This window comes from Temnothorax nylanderi, unplaced genomic scaffold (assembly GCF_030848795.1).
Source record: "Temnothorax nylanderi isolate EJ_2023f unplaced genomic scaffold, tnyl_v1.0 TNYL_tig0012_pilon, whole genome shotgun sequence".
Lineage (NCBI taxonomy): Eukaryota > Metazoa > Arthropoda > Insecta > Hymenoptera > Formicidae > Temnothorax > Temnothorax nylanderi.
The window spans coordinates 1,812,188-1,828,718 of record NW_027249074.1 but is presented as its reverse complement, the minus strand read 5'-3'; the positions used below and the strand labels follow the sequence as shown (position 1 = coordinate 1,828,718).

At 38.8% G+C, this 16,531-nt stretch overlaps 1 protein-coding gene and 1 long non-coding RNA gene across 3 annotated transcripts in view; one reads left to right on the top strand and one right to left on the bottom strand.

The window, feature by feature from the left end:
• The window catches only part of LOC139767830 (nephrin), a 192,874-nt gene that overhangs the window by 77,519 nt on the left and 98,824 nt on the right, over window positions 1–16,531 (bottom strand). For both annotated transcript variants that reach the window (XM_071697488.1, XM_071697489.1), the window contains 2 exons: window positions 11,490–11,717; window positions 1,753–1,904 (listed from right to left, as the gene is read on the bottom strand). In XM_071697488.1, the coding sequence (XP_071553589.1) occupies window positions 1,753–1,904; window positions 11,490–11,717 (380 nt within the window). The remainder of the gene's footprint in view (window positions 1–1,752; window positions 1,905–11,489; window positions 11,718–16,531) is intronic.
• LOC139767832 (uncharacterized) overlaps window positions 1–16,531 on the top strand; it is a 172,503-nt gene that overhangs the window by 86,378 nt on the left and 69,594 nt on the right. The gene's annotated exons all lie outside the window — the stretch shown is intronic.

Sequence of the window (16,531 nt, the reverse complement as noted above, 5' to 3'; positions counted from 1 at the left end):
GTTACACGTTTCTGATCTTACGAGCTGGGCTGGCTGATCCACCTTCGAGCAAAGAGCCGCAATGACCTCGTTTCTTCCTGCATTCTCACGCGAGATCACTCTGACGATGGAAAATCGTCGTTAGTGTTCCTTTCGACAAAGCAAACGACTTAGAGAAATACGGTCCGGCTTATTCCTTATTCTTTCCTTACGTCGCTTCGTAATGCGGATAAAATAAAATTACGACGACATACGAAATAATACAAGGCCAGGGAATAGCGAGAATTAATTGCTAATTAATGCCATGATTACGTGACAAATCGCTTTTTGTGTTTGCAGTTACAATTAATTCTCTGCTCTAGCTAAATATGCATTTTCAGTGCGAATGTAGTACTTCAGGTATACGCCCATTGTTCTGACGTTCTGACGAAGACGAAACACCTGTATAATACATCGTGACGTTTTTAATGTACATATGAAGTTGACGACAGATCTTCTCCCTTTCATATGAATTCTTAATTAGCAAAGAAGTTGCCAAAGGCGTTGCAGAGATCTAAGGTACAAAAAACGCAGAAAGAAAACACAAGAGAACTGAATGCAAGAATAGAAAAGAGACGGGCTATTCATGGAGAGCAGAAATTGCGCGAGATAAAGGTGAATTTATTTTCACGAGTTCCCATTTACGTCGCGAGCGAAGAGCTCCCAGCAGTATTTCGTGTATCGAGAGACACTGTCATTTTTATTTTCGCTCAGCCGTGGGCGGAGAGCGCGACGAGGATTGATTCGCCAGAAGCGTTTCGCTGTCGTTTGCAACGAAGAGACCGCGCAACGCAGCATCGTCTTCCGTCGACGTCATTATTTCCAGCGTTATTCCACCCTTCCTATTATTCCACGTTTAATCGCGGGAGAGAGACGGATTTTTCGCGCTACGTCGATTTTGCAGGCGCCACGAACGAGCTCTCGCGTGATTGATATTGCGAAGGGATGTATGTTATCGCAATCGAGGGAGAGAAAGAGAGGGAGATTCTGCGATTTCCGATCCCTTCGTGCACGGGCGGTTGCGGTGGCGAATCGAAGATTTCAATTTCGAGACGTTGATAGAATAAATCGCAGCGCGACAGTTATATAAAGTAATACGAAGGACGAGGACTGAAATAGCACACGCGAAAATTAAGATTTTGATTGGAATCTGAGTTATACGAAATAAAATAATAATAGCCTCCAAGTAAATTAACAATACTCTGAAATAACAGCCTTTTTTTATTGGAAAAAATAGTGATAGCAATCTTCGTTCGCTTCGCTCGTTTTTTCATCACGGAGGGGCCCTTGTGTGTTTAAAGTAACATGTTGATAAAACGAATCGCGTTCGTTCGTTATATAAAGTAATGTAGAAAACAAAAATATAAAAAAATGGTTGTTACAAAAATACACATTCCAATCAAGATCTACGGTGGAAGATAATAGTGCTCCCGATTGAATCAACAATGCTTTAAAATAACGCTTTCATCGCCCGCGATAATTCGTTCGCTGCGCCGTTGCGAAAATATTTGTGTTTAAATGAAGTGGTTCGTTTCATTAGAGTAACCAGGTTAGTCTACGTAATAAAGCAGAGTGGATTTGTGTAATCGAGAGAACGTTTCTCGTATCTCGAAACAGCGGTTAAGTAGAGGAGATGCAATTAAGCGCGAAGCGGCAGCTTGCCTGGTTCGAGCGCGGCACGTTTTTGCCTCGCGCGCAAACGCAAGGAGGTAGAGAGAACTTGGCATCACTCACGTTTTTCTTCTGTCCCTTCAGCTGCTTCGAGGATTTCCACCAGGTCAGAACTGCCGGCGGCCTCGAGCCGGCGCTCTGACACCTCACGTCATATGTCTTCCCTGCCGATAGGATCTGGTCCTTCCCCAAAATCTCCACCTTGAGCGGTCTCACTGGAAAAAAACCGTTTTTATGAATTTACTCGATACCGCCGAAACAAGCATCAAAAATATGTGGAGAAAATAAAACTACTCATCAGAAAAAAAGCTCATAAAATATGCAATTTTTTTTTATCACATACGTAATCAGCTATCATTGTAGAGTTTTAAACAAAGACTTAGATACATATTAAATATTGTAGCGAATAGAAGATTAAATTTTTGTTTAAAATTTCAATCTTGCCAAAGAATCTGTAACTTGTTCCAAGAAAAGTTATACGTGTAATCGTAAACTTTGAAAATCGTATTAAAATAATTTTTATATTTTTTTATTTGCCTGTTCAAATTTAGTAACGTTAATTGTACGATCTCCTCCCCTTCCCTCTCTCTCAATAATATATTTTCATTTACTTAGGTTTATACTATTGAAATAAATAAAACTCGTGTACAGACATTCTCTCTACCAATATCAATAATCCAATTTGATAGAAAATAATTTACTATGCGCAACAAGAAAAGCATTTCAATGGCAATCACGTACAGGTCATAAGCGCGACTCCCGCGCATGGACGCTCGCTTTTCTGATTTCCACTTCCGTCCTCCCTGTAGGATATGGCGTTTTTTGCAACGTGCGGTAGCGCATAACGAAGGACGCGGTGCGGCGAACGCAAGAGAAAAAAAAAGGAAGAAGCGGAACGCGGAGAACGCGCGAAAGAAACGTCGAGATAATTAGAATTCAGTTCGCTCGCGAATTTCATGCCGGACTCCTTTTCTGTCCGACATTCTCCGCGGAAGTTCCCGACTAATAGGAAAAAAGGAAATGCAGATCGATGTCGACGACGAAGGATAGGGGAAGAAGGACAGATCGAGAAAAAAATGGAGCGAGATGGAAGACGAACGGAGATGAAAGGAATCGGGATGAGAGAATGGTCCGTATAATTGGTGCAGCTCGTCATGAAAAGCTGCCGAAAACAAAGGCGGCCGAGAGAGAACTGCCGGGCGCGAAACTCCCGATGAAGTTGAGATTTCATTTGCAAATCAAAATTCATGTCGTCAGGTGCGCAAACGGGAAGAATTCGACGAGGCTTTTAGTACCTCTCCCTAGACGAGCGAAGACGTCTTCCTTTCATCGTGCTTCACTTTCTTCTACATACATCCCACTGCTTTCCAACTTAGTCGTCTTTTCAAGTTAACGCAGTTAACTTGAGAAGCTAACCTTGTAATCTCAAAGAAGTATTCGTGCGGATACATAAGCTATTCCATATTATTAATATAAATATAGCACCTAGTTCTAAAAAAGTCTCTAATATAAAGTTTAAAAAGAAACGATATAAAGTCATTTAAAATCGTCAGTTAAAAAATATTGGTGCTTTTATCTTAACAGAACTTTAAATTAAAATTTATTACCAATATACTTTACTAAAAGGTAAAGGATTATAAAAAGTAATGGTATAATTTATTTTAGATGTGTTTTGAATCTACTTGAAGGAAATATTTTAACATTAATAGTAATTAATGCTACATGTGCAAATAATAACGCTATTTACTCAACTCTCAAATATTGATTCGATTGGATTTACGGAGAAATATCTGCAAGGACCAATATTACATATTTCTTCATTATCAAATTTTGCAACTCATATGATTATATAGAGATTATGTACTTTATATATTTTAACCTATAAATGTATATGTACTTTGAATTTGTTATCAATAAAGTTCTCCAGAAAATTAAACTAATTCCCTTGATTCGTCTATTCGCGTGCACTTCTCTCTCTCCGATTTTTGCGAGTTCCCTTTTCGCGAATTTGTATTCCCAATCAAACGCCCTTTCACAAATGGAAGCGCAAACCCGAAGACTTTCGTCGCCTCTTCGGGAGCTTTAATGAGTCGCTATTATTATTCGCGCGCATGGAGTGGCTTTAATCGAGTTACGAAGCGGTTCAATAAGACGCGCTTCATTCCAGACCCGCGAGACGTTCGCGCGTTTATCGTATGACTTCTGAAAGGAGAGTTCGAGGAGGCGCACCATTTTATCCGTTAGACGTCGTGAGAATAACGCTTAAGTGCGACGCTTAAGGCTTAAGAGGTTTGCAAGGATCTGGGTGAAGATGCTTTGAGAGATCTGAGATAGAAATTAACTAAAATTTCCCAAAATAGAAACTTAACAATCACAAAGTACAAAAACAACGTAAGAAACTAAAAATTAATAAAAATAATTAATACAATTAAATGAATGTAACGTAAATGTTGCAAACTTTAAGAGTAAGAAAAAACAAGAAAATCCCTTAATTCTGTTTTTAAGTTTACGGCGAAGACTAGGTAGTGATCAGTTTAAAAATTATTCTAAAGTTAATCTTTGCGCGCCTGAAACTTTATACTTACTGCAAGGAAAAAGTTAACTAAAATAGTTAACTCTTTTAAGACAATTCAATCCTGTTTTAGTTTTCTCAGTGACTGAAGATCAATAAAAGAAATCGATTTATCTGTTTTAAAAATAAACTTTGAATTTCGATCAAAATGATATCGAGAGGAGTGAGACAATTTTCTTGCAAGAGAGGATAACAAATTTTATATTAAATATTAAATGTTTCATGTCTGATGTGATCAAGAATTAAAAAAAAATTGCAGATCTAAGCAGATGTTAATAATTATTATAAATTATATAAATTAGGCTTTTACGAGCAAAATTAAGATCTTCGCGAAAATAAGATATTTTAAAATAATTTTATGTTTTTGTATGTACGCGATAATCAGTGCATGAACTGGACAATTCTAAATATATATATATGTATATAATTAACTTTAACTTGTTGAAATTATGTCGATTCCAATTTTAGCCTTAAAATGGATCGTCCAAAATGGCGAAAAGAGGTGAAGAAGAAAGTCAAATGGCGGAATTAGGGTGTACGGTAGAGTGGGAAAAGTCTGGTCGTTAAGCGGCTCGTTCGTAGGTTAAAGTCGGTTGTTTCGAGAACGACTGAACATTAGAGGAGTCGCACGTCGAGGGTTCGTACGCGCCGATCTCGCGAATCGCCGGCTTAAGTGAAATTTCGCCGAGACCCGCAATATGCGAGTCTAAGTGATATTATTGTCATAATTTGGCAAAGCCGCCGTGAGCTCATATCGTTACAGTCTCATTGGAATGAAGGGGGTGACAAAACAAAGGGGAGAAGAACCGTTCTTCGCGGTCTATTCTCGTTCCAGTTTTAGCGAAAGCCTGTAAACGAGGCGACGATGTACGGTCCTCGCGACTCGGAAAATACAGGGAAATGTATGAGGCGTGCAGGCGGAATAACACTTGCTAGGAGTCTCTGGGTAAACTAATTAATTCCGGAGGCGAAGAATCCAACCTCCGTGGAAACAAATCACCGTCAAAGTACTAATTCTCTTACGTATTCGCAAGCAAGAAGATGTATGTGTATATTAACGATTTTTCACATCCATGCGAGATCTTTAAATTAGCGTAAAAAATACATGTTGTGCAAATTGTAGGTTCTTTGAAATTAATTTAAATAATATTTTAATTTTTAGCTTTAACTATCTACATCGCAAATAAAAATTTTATATTAAACAGAAATAATTTGAAAATATCCAAACAAGGATATCGCTAACTCTAAAATTTAATTTTCTCGAGTTAATAGTTAAAAACTCTCTGCGTATATAAAATTTGAAAGTTTTCCTAGCGACTGATGCATAATGTCAGAAATATAATATTGTTAAATGGAAAGAGACTTTATGCCGCGATATTAAGGGAACAATTCGCATCGGAAGGGAGAATTATTAGCTCCCCGCGGATTGAGTTATCAAGGCACCAGGAGTAACATTTCTGAAGTTCACTCGTCTCCGGAGTGAGCTAAACCCTTCTTCCGCAGTGCTGCCAGCGAGAGAGCACTTTCGAGAGTCGTTACGTCGTTTGCGACTCCGCGGATCGCAAACGCCCTCGTTTTGTCGCTAAAATCTACCCGGAGCTCGCCGGGCTTCGTTACGAAACTACTTTGTATCGCGAGCTCGTCGGGAACATCCGCTCGACGGATTGATAGCGCTCGTAAAATGAACGCGGATCCGACCTGGACTGATAGGGAACACTCCAACTGACAGTCGAATTGCGAACTACGTTTACGCTTTGTTTCATCTCGAGATGCTATTTTCTTAACACAAAAACCAGGAAGATATCTTCTAGCACATTTAATGCTGAAATCTTCTCGTTTGTACAACTTTTGAATTGATACCATTGCATAATTTAATGTCCAAATTAAGTTCTTGTTAAAGCCTATTTGAAATTGATTATAAAATATAATTTCCTATAATTTTATTAGTATCTTTTATTTTCCTCTTAAACAATTCTGTAACTACATCTCAATTAAAATTTCAGAAAAAAGAAAGATCGATTTTCGGTTTGTCAAAAATTATCGAAATATTGCGCGCACTAGTGTATTATTCCTTTTCTTAATTCTTTTTTTATCATTTTGATTTTTCATTTTTGATTATTCATGATTCTATCGTAAAAAAGCTTCGTAAATTTATAAATATCTTTATTACTGCTTGGCCAGACGAGAGAAGCAACGACGATCAGTAGGATCGACTTTAATTAGAAATTTCTTTTGATATCTGACTCGTTAAGTCGTTACTACTGGTAGACACGTAATCGTCTGACTATCAAGCGGTGCATCTACTACTTTCGTTAATGCTCGTAGCTATAAAAGACTAATGAGCCTTGCGCGAGCAAAGTTTGCACTCGCGGAGGCGGCTTCATTAATTTTCTTACTAATTAACGAAGGACGCCGATCGAGGGAGGAGCGACGAAGGGGATTTTTGCCGAATGGAATTTCTGTGTCGGCGGAATGCGTCCCCGACGGGAGAAGGCTGGGGATTCTTCGGCTTGTTACCTAACTTGATTATTCTTCCCGAACTCGTGCAAGCTACGTTCTGCTCGGAATCAAACGCCTCTGCAGAATGAGTCATTAAAAGTTGAACAAGTTCACGAGGCGATCGTCTCTCGCCTTTGTTCCTGTCGCGATTTGCCGATTTGCCTCCTTGTAAAAGAAAGTACACGGCGATCTAAAACGATCGTGATAATACACTAACGGCAACGCTATTACTGGCAATAATATCGTTCTCTCTTTTAGCAGCATTATAAACAATAATTGCATTAGCTTAGCAATATTTATCGGTTCAATTCTTTCAATTATACTGATTTATGCAAAGCTTCATTGTAGTATTGTTTATTTCTTATTTTGATCTGAAACTGAATGAATCTTTCGAATTCATTTATGGCGGATTCTGAACATATTAAATTCGTGCAGATGGTTTTATGAAATTTTTCAATCCTTTCCAAATGGATCTTTTGTATAACTCTGTCATTGCATTTCATATTCGTTTTTATTCTGATCGATTCTACGATGACTGAGAGAATCAGCGGCAACACTATGAGGTTTTGCTGATCCTGCAAGAAAATACATCACAAGATAAACGGCGACACGAATAGAAAAGACTGCTAAAAATAATAAAAATTTATAGCGGTGTGCGTATATGTGCCGTTTCGAGATATTATATGGAAAAATATACAATATTTTCCTTCAGCACGGTGAATTCTACTAAGAACTCAGTACTCCGTTCTTTCGAGCCGTGCACATCGTCCGTCTCTTGTTAGAAAGCAAAATTGTATAAATTATAGAATCCATCGCGCGCGCGTCTCAATCCATCGAATCAAACCATTTCTCTCATAAATATCTGAATTTAACCCGATATTAAATAAACAAGACAAGCAAGCGACTGTGAGAAAATTGTGAGAAAAAAGATATGTATATTAATATATATTACCACTTATAAATTACCGGCCACTAAAAAGTCATTAATTGTGCAGCGTACCAGATATTTTGTACACTCCTGTACAAATAAGCTTTTAAACGTTCATTAAAAATCCGATGATTTGTTTCTTGTGTAACTGCGTAGCTTCCTTGTTTTCTATGGCTTGCGCGCCATAACAATCTCCGATATCGTATTCTATTTCCAATTTCGCCATTTCCATTACTATCGGAACTATCAAATAATTACGGCGTTCCGCCCGCGAAGCGTTCACATATATACGATGGACTTTACATTACTTCGGGACACCAGTCCCGGCGGTAGCATGAAAAATTAATGGGATACATCGCGCGATTCCGAGTGCAATCCACTTCCTACCACTCGAACGCCGTCGACCTCACATTGTCGATCGTCGTAGAAATCGTGTTTTCGCAAGTCGATCGACTTCCACTCGATTCTCCAGTGACTCGTTAGAAGCACCTTCGTGCGATCGTACAAGCAACGGAATCGGGGTTTATGCAGATGCGATTATGCAGACAGCGACTCCTTGTGCGCTTCCAATTAGCAAGGAATCGGAGACGTTGCAAAGTTGCGAGATGAATTTCAACGTACAATCCTCGATCGAGAAAAACGAAGCCCTCGTCGGAATCGGGCCGAGTGCTATGTCGATTGCGACCGTTTCAGAAGTGCGGCAAAGTTCGATATTTACATTCGATTACGCCGCCGATCTTACGACGGCATTTAACGATCTCTCTCAATGATAATGCACGTGTATTTTCTACCGTGAAGTTTGTCATGCTTCCGTAATATTGGAAAAAAATTATAGTCGCTGTCTTTGCGATATTAAAAAAAAATCATAGAATTTCGTAATAATTTTAATAGTATTAAAAAACTAACAAATATTGAAAATACAGCCTAAGGTTTCCAAGGTATAAAAAGTCCGTTTAATTCTATTATTATTATTTGAAATAACCGTGTATAACTAGATTATTTAAAATCAATTTGGAAAAGTTATACCATGTTCTACCTCTTTCTAATTTGTTCTTGTAATTCTGGAACGCTTTAAATAATGATCAATCGATATCAATCCACTTGTTACAGAATTTCAATATTAAAACGTGCATATTAATAATCCTCATTAACGTTCTCTGAACAATTATCAATGGTTTCGAGTAAAGAAAAAAAAACCGGAATATCTGATAAAAAATATAGTTCTAGTTGTGTGGAAGATAAAAGTGTCCCGCTGCTTTTCAGTCAAAGCAATCGAGCATGTTCGAAATAATTCACGATCGATACTACGCGATTCTGGTTTATACTCGAGCTTTTTACGTCACATGTAAGTAGCCTTTAAGGTAATTTACGGCAAGTCTTTTTCCTCGGATTCCCGTATCCTCCGGCTCAAGCTGGCAGCTTCCAGCGATTTAATTTAAACTTGTTTGTCTAGCGCGTAAGTTTCTTGTCGGATGAATCTCAGTCGTGCCGATGAGCCACCGTGCTGCTTATAAAATTATGAATATTAATTTTCCATCTCCGCGACTGCCATCGGAATGACGCGAAGGAAGAAGAATATATTTCATGGAATCTAAAAATGTCTACGGAAATATAAAGCAGCTGTCCCGATCGTGAAGGTTGCGAAGAAAAGAGAGAATAAATAATCAATTACATTGGTATATAATTAAGAATTGTTGCACCATGAATTATTCGTGGCATTATTGCAATATTAACAATAATTATATTTTAGTTGTCAAACTAGAGGATCTCATTACACACATAGATTAGTTTAAAACACATGGATTATTTTGCTCATCTAAAATATTAAATAATTTTAAAATTACTTCGCGAAGCCGCAGTTTCACCTTTGTCACAGAAAAATATCGTTTCAAAATTACATGGAAGCAAATAATTTCTGGAACATCGAATACGCGAAAGAATTACCGAATTATTTCGATGCGTGTATGCACAGCGGCGACTAATGAATAATTCGGTCTGCTCGGCAGTTTTAAATTTTCGGAAACGAGTGTGATATCATACATGAATGGCTGCAATCTGTTTGTGCCTGAGCCGCCGTCCATTTTCAATCGTCAAATCCGACAGCAATTATTTCGCGCCGATCAATTAAAATGACCCTCCAGTTGTCCTTTGACGAACTGTCGATGGTCAATTAGTCGATGAGAAAATTGAAAGATTTTTCATTTCGGGTGCGTCGTTCGATTTTTTTTTTAAATCCATTTTTGCGAAACGCGGCAGAGTCCGGTGAAATCTGATAAGCCAGGTACACGCTATCAGATACTCGCGTACGTTCGTTGTGCGTTGTTGAATGGAAATATAACACTCGAATCGTTTTTTTTCTTTTTTTTTTTTTTTTTCAATAACCGGGTTAGATGTTAGATCATTATCTTTTTATCACAGTATTCTTAACTTTCAATATCGAAAACTATCTTATATATACTATTAAGTAATAAATGTGTATAATGTTCGATTTGTTCGTATATAAAAATCTAGATAAATACTATTAATAATATCTTTAGTTATCAGTACAAAGCTCGATGTGATGCTCAATCGCGCAGGTGCATAAAAGCGTAAAGCTTGAAAGCAATTTCACCACATTCACCGAAAGGTACGAACGGCTTTCACGTGTAATTATAGCAACGTATTACAATCTCGCGGGGCAAAAGAACTTTTCATTACGACTCCTCCACGCTTCGAAATAATTGCGAACGAATTATATTCGCCCCGGGTCGAACTTGCGGCCAAAGGAAATCGCTCGAATCGCAATTTTCCCGAGTCACCACCGTTGTTTCTGGGTTAGAGGAAAGTGGAGGGAGCGGGGAGGGGGATATACGTATATTTCCTTTCTACCTCTGTTTTTCATGGAGATTAATCGAACGCTGTCGCGGCCGGGGCATGTTACTCGGCGCCATGCGATTCGTCGCGTTTCGGAGCGATTCCGGAAGTGGCGTTATTAATGACATCGTGGGGTTGATTGCTTTTCGACGGGAGGGTACGAAACCCCGGCGCTATCGTCCCCTCGTCCCCTTCTTCTCGTCGAAATTCCCACTCTGCCGCCCTCCTCCCCTTGTAATCGATGAAAAATGTTTCAATTTCGTCTCGTCGAGAGTCCGCTTTCATTTTCGGACTGAATAAAAAAAAAAAAAAGATCCCAGCCGGACAAATCGGATCACGCGCCGGTTAAATATTCGCTCTGGCCTCTTTCGCAGCGAGAAAATATTGATACCGATACACATGGAAAGTAGAGAGGAAGGTGGAGGGAAATATAGGAATCGAAAGTATCGCGCAGCGCCGAAATTGACGGTCTTTTGCATATTTATACGCGGGTAACTTGTTCCGCGGCTATTCGGGAAATTCGAGACATTCCTCGGGAAAATATTCGGCACTTTTTTTTGCATAATAGCCGGGGCGTGCGAGCAAGTGATTCGTTTTACAAGCGAATAAAGAATCTCTGACGCGCGAAAACCGCAGTTTTCTCTTGCACCGTGTAAACTGCGATCGAACGAAGCTTTGATACGGAAGTTCGGATATTTTTATGGAGATACGGAGTGGAAAAAGCATCATCATAGACGGCCGTATAATAATATTTGTTTTTACTTTAACTAATTTACTATTTTATTCACGTTTGTTTGCGTTTTCTCATGAAAATAAAGAAGCAACGTCTGTAGGTCTGATTAGGCCTGCATTTCTCGCGAAAAATTTATTTCAGAGAAGAGTAAAAGGTTGACGCGGTATCGTGCCGCGTCGCGCGCAATTAACGTTAATTGGAATGAGCGCACTCACTGTTAAGCTCTATGACGACGGTGGTGGTGGGTGGCGGCGCTAATTGAGTGTTATTCGCTCGGCAGGACAGCTTGGCGTGATGATGCCTCCTCGTGAGAGCTTTCACAGTCACGTTGCTGATGGTTACGACGTTGGTCTCGCCGCCTGGCCCTTGCGTCTCTCGAACCTCGGTAGACGCATGGATGTTCTGCGATTCCAGATACCACGAGACTGACGGTCTAGGTTTGCCTGCAGATAAAATGGAATTATGATTAGAAGAATATAACAGAATAATGTGTGATGCTGCGTTAAAATTGTAGATTATTTAAGATTTAATTAACTAAAATCTGATAACAAAATACTGTTGAATTATAGCAAACGTAATTGGCAAAATATATGAAACGTATGCAAGAATAAAAAAAGCAGATATTATACGTAATAAAAAATTAATAATGTGTTGTAAAGTGAAACCAATATAGTATCATATAAAATTAATAGACAAAATCAAATTTTAATCAATACTATTTCCCGAAGTTTAAATATCATAAAATTCTAGGAAACGTATTAAATTTCAAATATTTCGAATTACTGATATGCATATAAGCCATTTTAAATTATTCAACAGCATGCAAAATGCTTCGAAATTGCCTAATCTTCTTAATTACAGACATTGAGATCATCTTAAAATAAAGTTAAATATTTTCCTGCTTAATTAGTTATCAAACAGAAAAGTTTATGAACCCATTCAGAAGTCTTTCACAAGACCTGTTAAAGCCCCTTATAAAACTTTAACACATTCGACAAAGTTGTCATGTTACAATTGTAACACGTCGAATCAGGGCTGAAAAAGATTCGAAAGCGACAGACGACGTCTGTCATTATTCTTCTGCCAATAAGCGGGTCGACAACGGGGGTAATTCGAGTGGCATGTCCCAAGGGCCGCGACGTGGATGTCGCCGTCAATCACCACGGCGGACGGGCCTCATTCGACCGAAACAACGGCACGAAGGTACTTCACGTCTCCCATTCTCGAGAGACCGCTACCTGTGGCTCACCACCACCGACTGTTACGGCTAATTATGACGAAAGGGCATTCCGAAAGTGCGCGCTATCGAGGTAGATCCGCGCTCGTGAATATACTGAAGGCAGCACCGCACGTCACTGGTTTACTACTGGCTAATTAGCAAGGTACACTTGTCGTTCCTGGATAAGCAAGCTGGTAAACTATCAGACTAAGACATAGAGAATTGTCTGCAAATGGCATGTAAGCCGGAGTCGACAAATAAATCATCTCCAACAATATAGCGATCCAAGACCGATTCGGTATAATTTTAAGAAAATATTTCTTTTTTATTATTCAAGATAAACTTCTAGTTTTATATATGTAATAATCGTAGGTTATTTTTGAGAGCAAATTTCTTCTCGTTTTATTATAGCTTGAAAAGAATTCGTACCTAAAATTTCTAGTCCTTTTAATGCTTTTTTAACATCAATTTTGTACAGGTATAAAATATTTCTATAAATTTTTCTTTTAACAGTACTTTTTTCTATCGATAAAACACTTTAAATTATTCTGTTATTATTTTAATAATAAATAATTATAAAAAGTTTCAAGTAAATTTTATAGTTGCAATGTTAATTTTCTTAGTTTTTAACATAGAGATGTTTTAAGAGAACCTGATTTAAAAATATTAGAAGCAAATATAAGACCGTGAAATTTTAGAATCTTAATCTCAAATTATGTTTTCCGTGTCGATTCCGAAGACGTCTTGTAGCAAATAGTATTACTGCATAAGCAAACAGCGGCATGTATTATCGAGCGCTGTCCGGTATTAACCAGATACCTACCCATCCGCCGCCTAATCAACAGTTATTCTAGATGAACCATCTGTCTATCTAGCTCACAGACGGGCTGCCCATCCAAGCTGTCTACATGGATATCTATCCAATCAAAGACACGACTGTACATCACGTATACATCTTGTCGAAAGCCGTCATCATTGATATTGATAGTTAGAACGTAATAATTAGGAGTAGCTATTTGCTCAGTTAGAGCTCTACATTAATAATCCGAAGATTGACATTTGCGCAATCAATGTCTGATGCACGATGCCAAAATTTGCTATGCATATGACTGAAAATTTTGATTTTCCTTGCTTGTTACACTTTAAGACAAAATCTTTCCAACTTGCGTATTTCCTTTTTACCTATGAGTTGTTTGAACAAAGATGAATGAAAAATGTTTACGATTAAATTTCCTCAATTTAGCTATCAAAACTATAGTTATACAACAGTTTTATATTTGTATTCATTTTATACACGGAAAAAAATGTTGTATAAATAACATCAGTCTAATTAGGAATAATCTTGTTAATTTAATAACATTGTTTTAATGAAACAAATATTTATTTCATTAATACTGTCATTGAATTAACAAGATTATTTCCAATTAGACCTAATGCTGTTGATAAAGCATAATTTCTTTCCTGCACAACAAATTATTATATTATCAACGCGTGTAAAAAAGATCTATGTAATTAAAAATATAATAGCGCTGAACCAAGATGCTTGCATAAAATTGTTATTTGCGTCACATCAAGGATTCGTATTTGTATGTGACGCAGACGCAGACTGCTGATGCAGTTTATTCTGCGTCTACCTGCAGCGCTGGAACAACTGCAAATGTTTGTCCTCTCACTGTTCTTAATGCGCGGGTGACACGGATTTGCGTATTTTGCGAAACAAGCTTTAGCATAGAATAGTTGAAGCTTAAAATAATTTATCAAATGCAGATTATATGAATGTGCATAACAAACGAACGACGGAAGTACAGAAAGAAACAAACAGGTAATCCTATGCGCGCGTTATGGTGGGATACGTATTATCTACAATCGCGTTAATTTCCCGAGCACAATGCGCTGAAATCGCATTAATTTCCACGGAGTACACGTTCATTAAACAATAACCAGGAAATGAACAGACTCCCCGTCGCGAGATCGAAGCTACTCTGCGCGTTCAGGAAGCGTGTTTGTTGCGAGATGGATGACCCCAGGAAAGCTTCTAATTAATACAATAATGAGCATATACATCGAGATATCAATGAAGAGAGCGACAATCAAAAAGTACTTCCCAACATAAATGCGTTACTACGAATTTATAATTTTTCTCCCCATAGATTTCTGTCTTATTTATTACATATTTTTCATTAACTATTACATGAATTATGGTCTATATAATTCATTAATTTAGCAAAATATTAAATGTGCTACTAAAAGATCCACCAACATCTCACCTGCGGAGAAACCTTCGAAATGACGGAAGAATTTCTTTTCGAATTGGAATGTACCGTATCATACTCGGTAGGTTTCGCAAAGAAATTGTTATCGTAATTCATATTCGAGAATAATATCGCACGCTTTCGCGACTTCCTTCCTGTCGCGACGGCGTTTTCGCATTATCTCGTCGCGAGATAACCTCGTTACAAAAAGAGAGCGATAATAAGCGTTCATTAAGTCCTACACTATAATTAATTCCGCCATCGAGACCACTGCTCCCATTGTTCCCCACGGAATAATTTCCTGCCGCCCCGCAGGATACAAATATATCCTGTCGGTGGTACCTCGGAGGGCTTTTCCCCATCCGTTTCCTTGCGTTTGCGGACTCGCTTTAGAGCGAATCTCACAGTCGTAATATATGAAACACTCGAGAACACTTCTCGAGAAAGAATATCGAAATTTCGATAGCTTAACGAACAAATTGAATGACCGAAAACTGAGGTCTCCCCCGTGGATAAAGCTTCGAGCTATCTGGAACGAATTTTTATGCCAAATGGGTGTTGGAATTTTACTTTAAATATGCCCGCGTTACGAGATGCGTAAATTTAAGAATACCCTTTATATCCGACTGCTTTAGATTGCATTTATGCGTGCCGAATAATAAAGTGGCGCAGGTTATTACGGCTATTATGACTTCTATGACCGGATCGCGCGCACTCAGAAAACCTCGCGTATTAAAAGTCGTCGCGAACTAAACTCATTACTGTGCCGTACCCTCTGTCACGGCACTGTCACGGCGTATTTTTATGATGTCACGGCATTTTAAACACAGCTACCGCGTAAACGCATCCCAGAATCGTCGGCGTAGTCGCTGTTGCGTTCGTTCTCGTTAAGAAACGAAAAAGAACGATGCCGAGTATATATTTGCACGGATATTTTCGCGGCGCGAATACCCGTTTCCTGTGGGCGTTGCCTTATCGCTTTGCGTGTTTCCAACCCCGATAATTTTTCCGCCGAACAATTCGCGCGATACCGTAATGAATATATCGCGATGAAACAAATGAAAGCAAAGTGATCACTCAAAGTTGTAAAGATAAATGCGCATTAGCGTTGATTGTATCGTTATTACGTAAAAGGTATTAAATATTAAAACCGATAAATAATCCTTTAATAACTAATATCAATAAATATCAATACTAATATTAATAAATATCAATTTAATAAATCGATAGCAAAGTAGAACTGATATTAGACCACGCTATTCTGAACATCGATTGAATTTTAATCATCGATATACGTTCCAATCGAGTCTCAATTTATCCAAAAGACAAACTTTCGAGTTCACTGAACTCTCTTGTTCGGCGAATATACGTACTCTTAGTTATTAGCATGTGTAAAACGTGCACGCCTTTCACGGTGGTGCAAAGCCAAGGGCATAATCGGGATGCGCGAGACGTGCTCGCGAAATACGTGGGGGGGGGGGGGGGAATAAAAACGTCGTTTCGCCGCGAAAATGCGTTTCGAGCGAGGAATGCGAATGGAGGGGAAACGTTGCGTCATGGCTGCTGGGTCGCGTTAAAACAAACATTTCGCTCCGTGACGCTGTAAAATTGCGTTCGATGCAACGCGGTGCCGACAATGCAGCAGCCGGACAGCGGAGCTGTGGCGCGGAGGGCGGTGGAGACACCCCGGTGGAAATACACCGTGTATTGTGTGGTAACAATACGCGGCAGAATGAGCGGCCAGCGCGTCGCGTCGCGTCGCGTCGCGGCGCGGCGTTTCACCAGC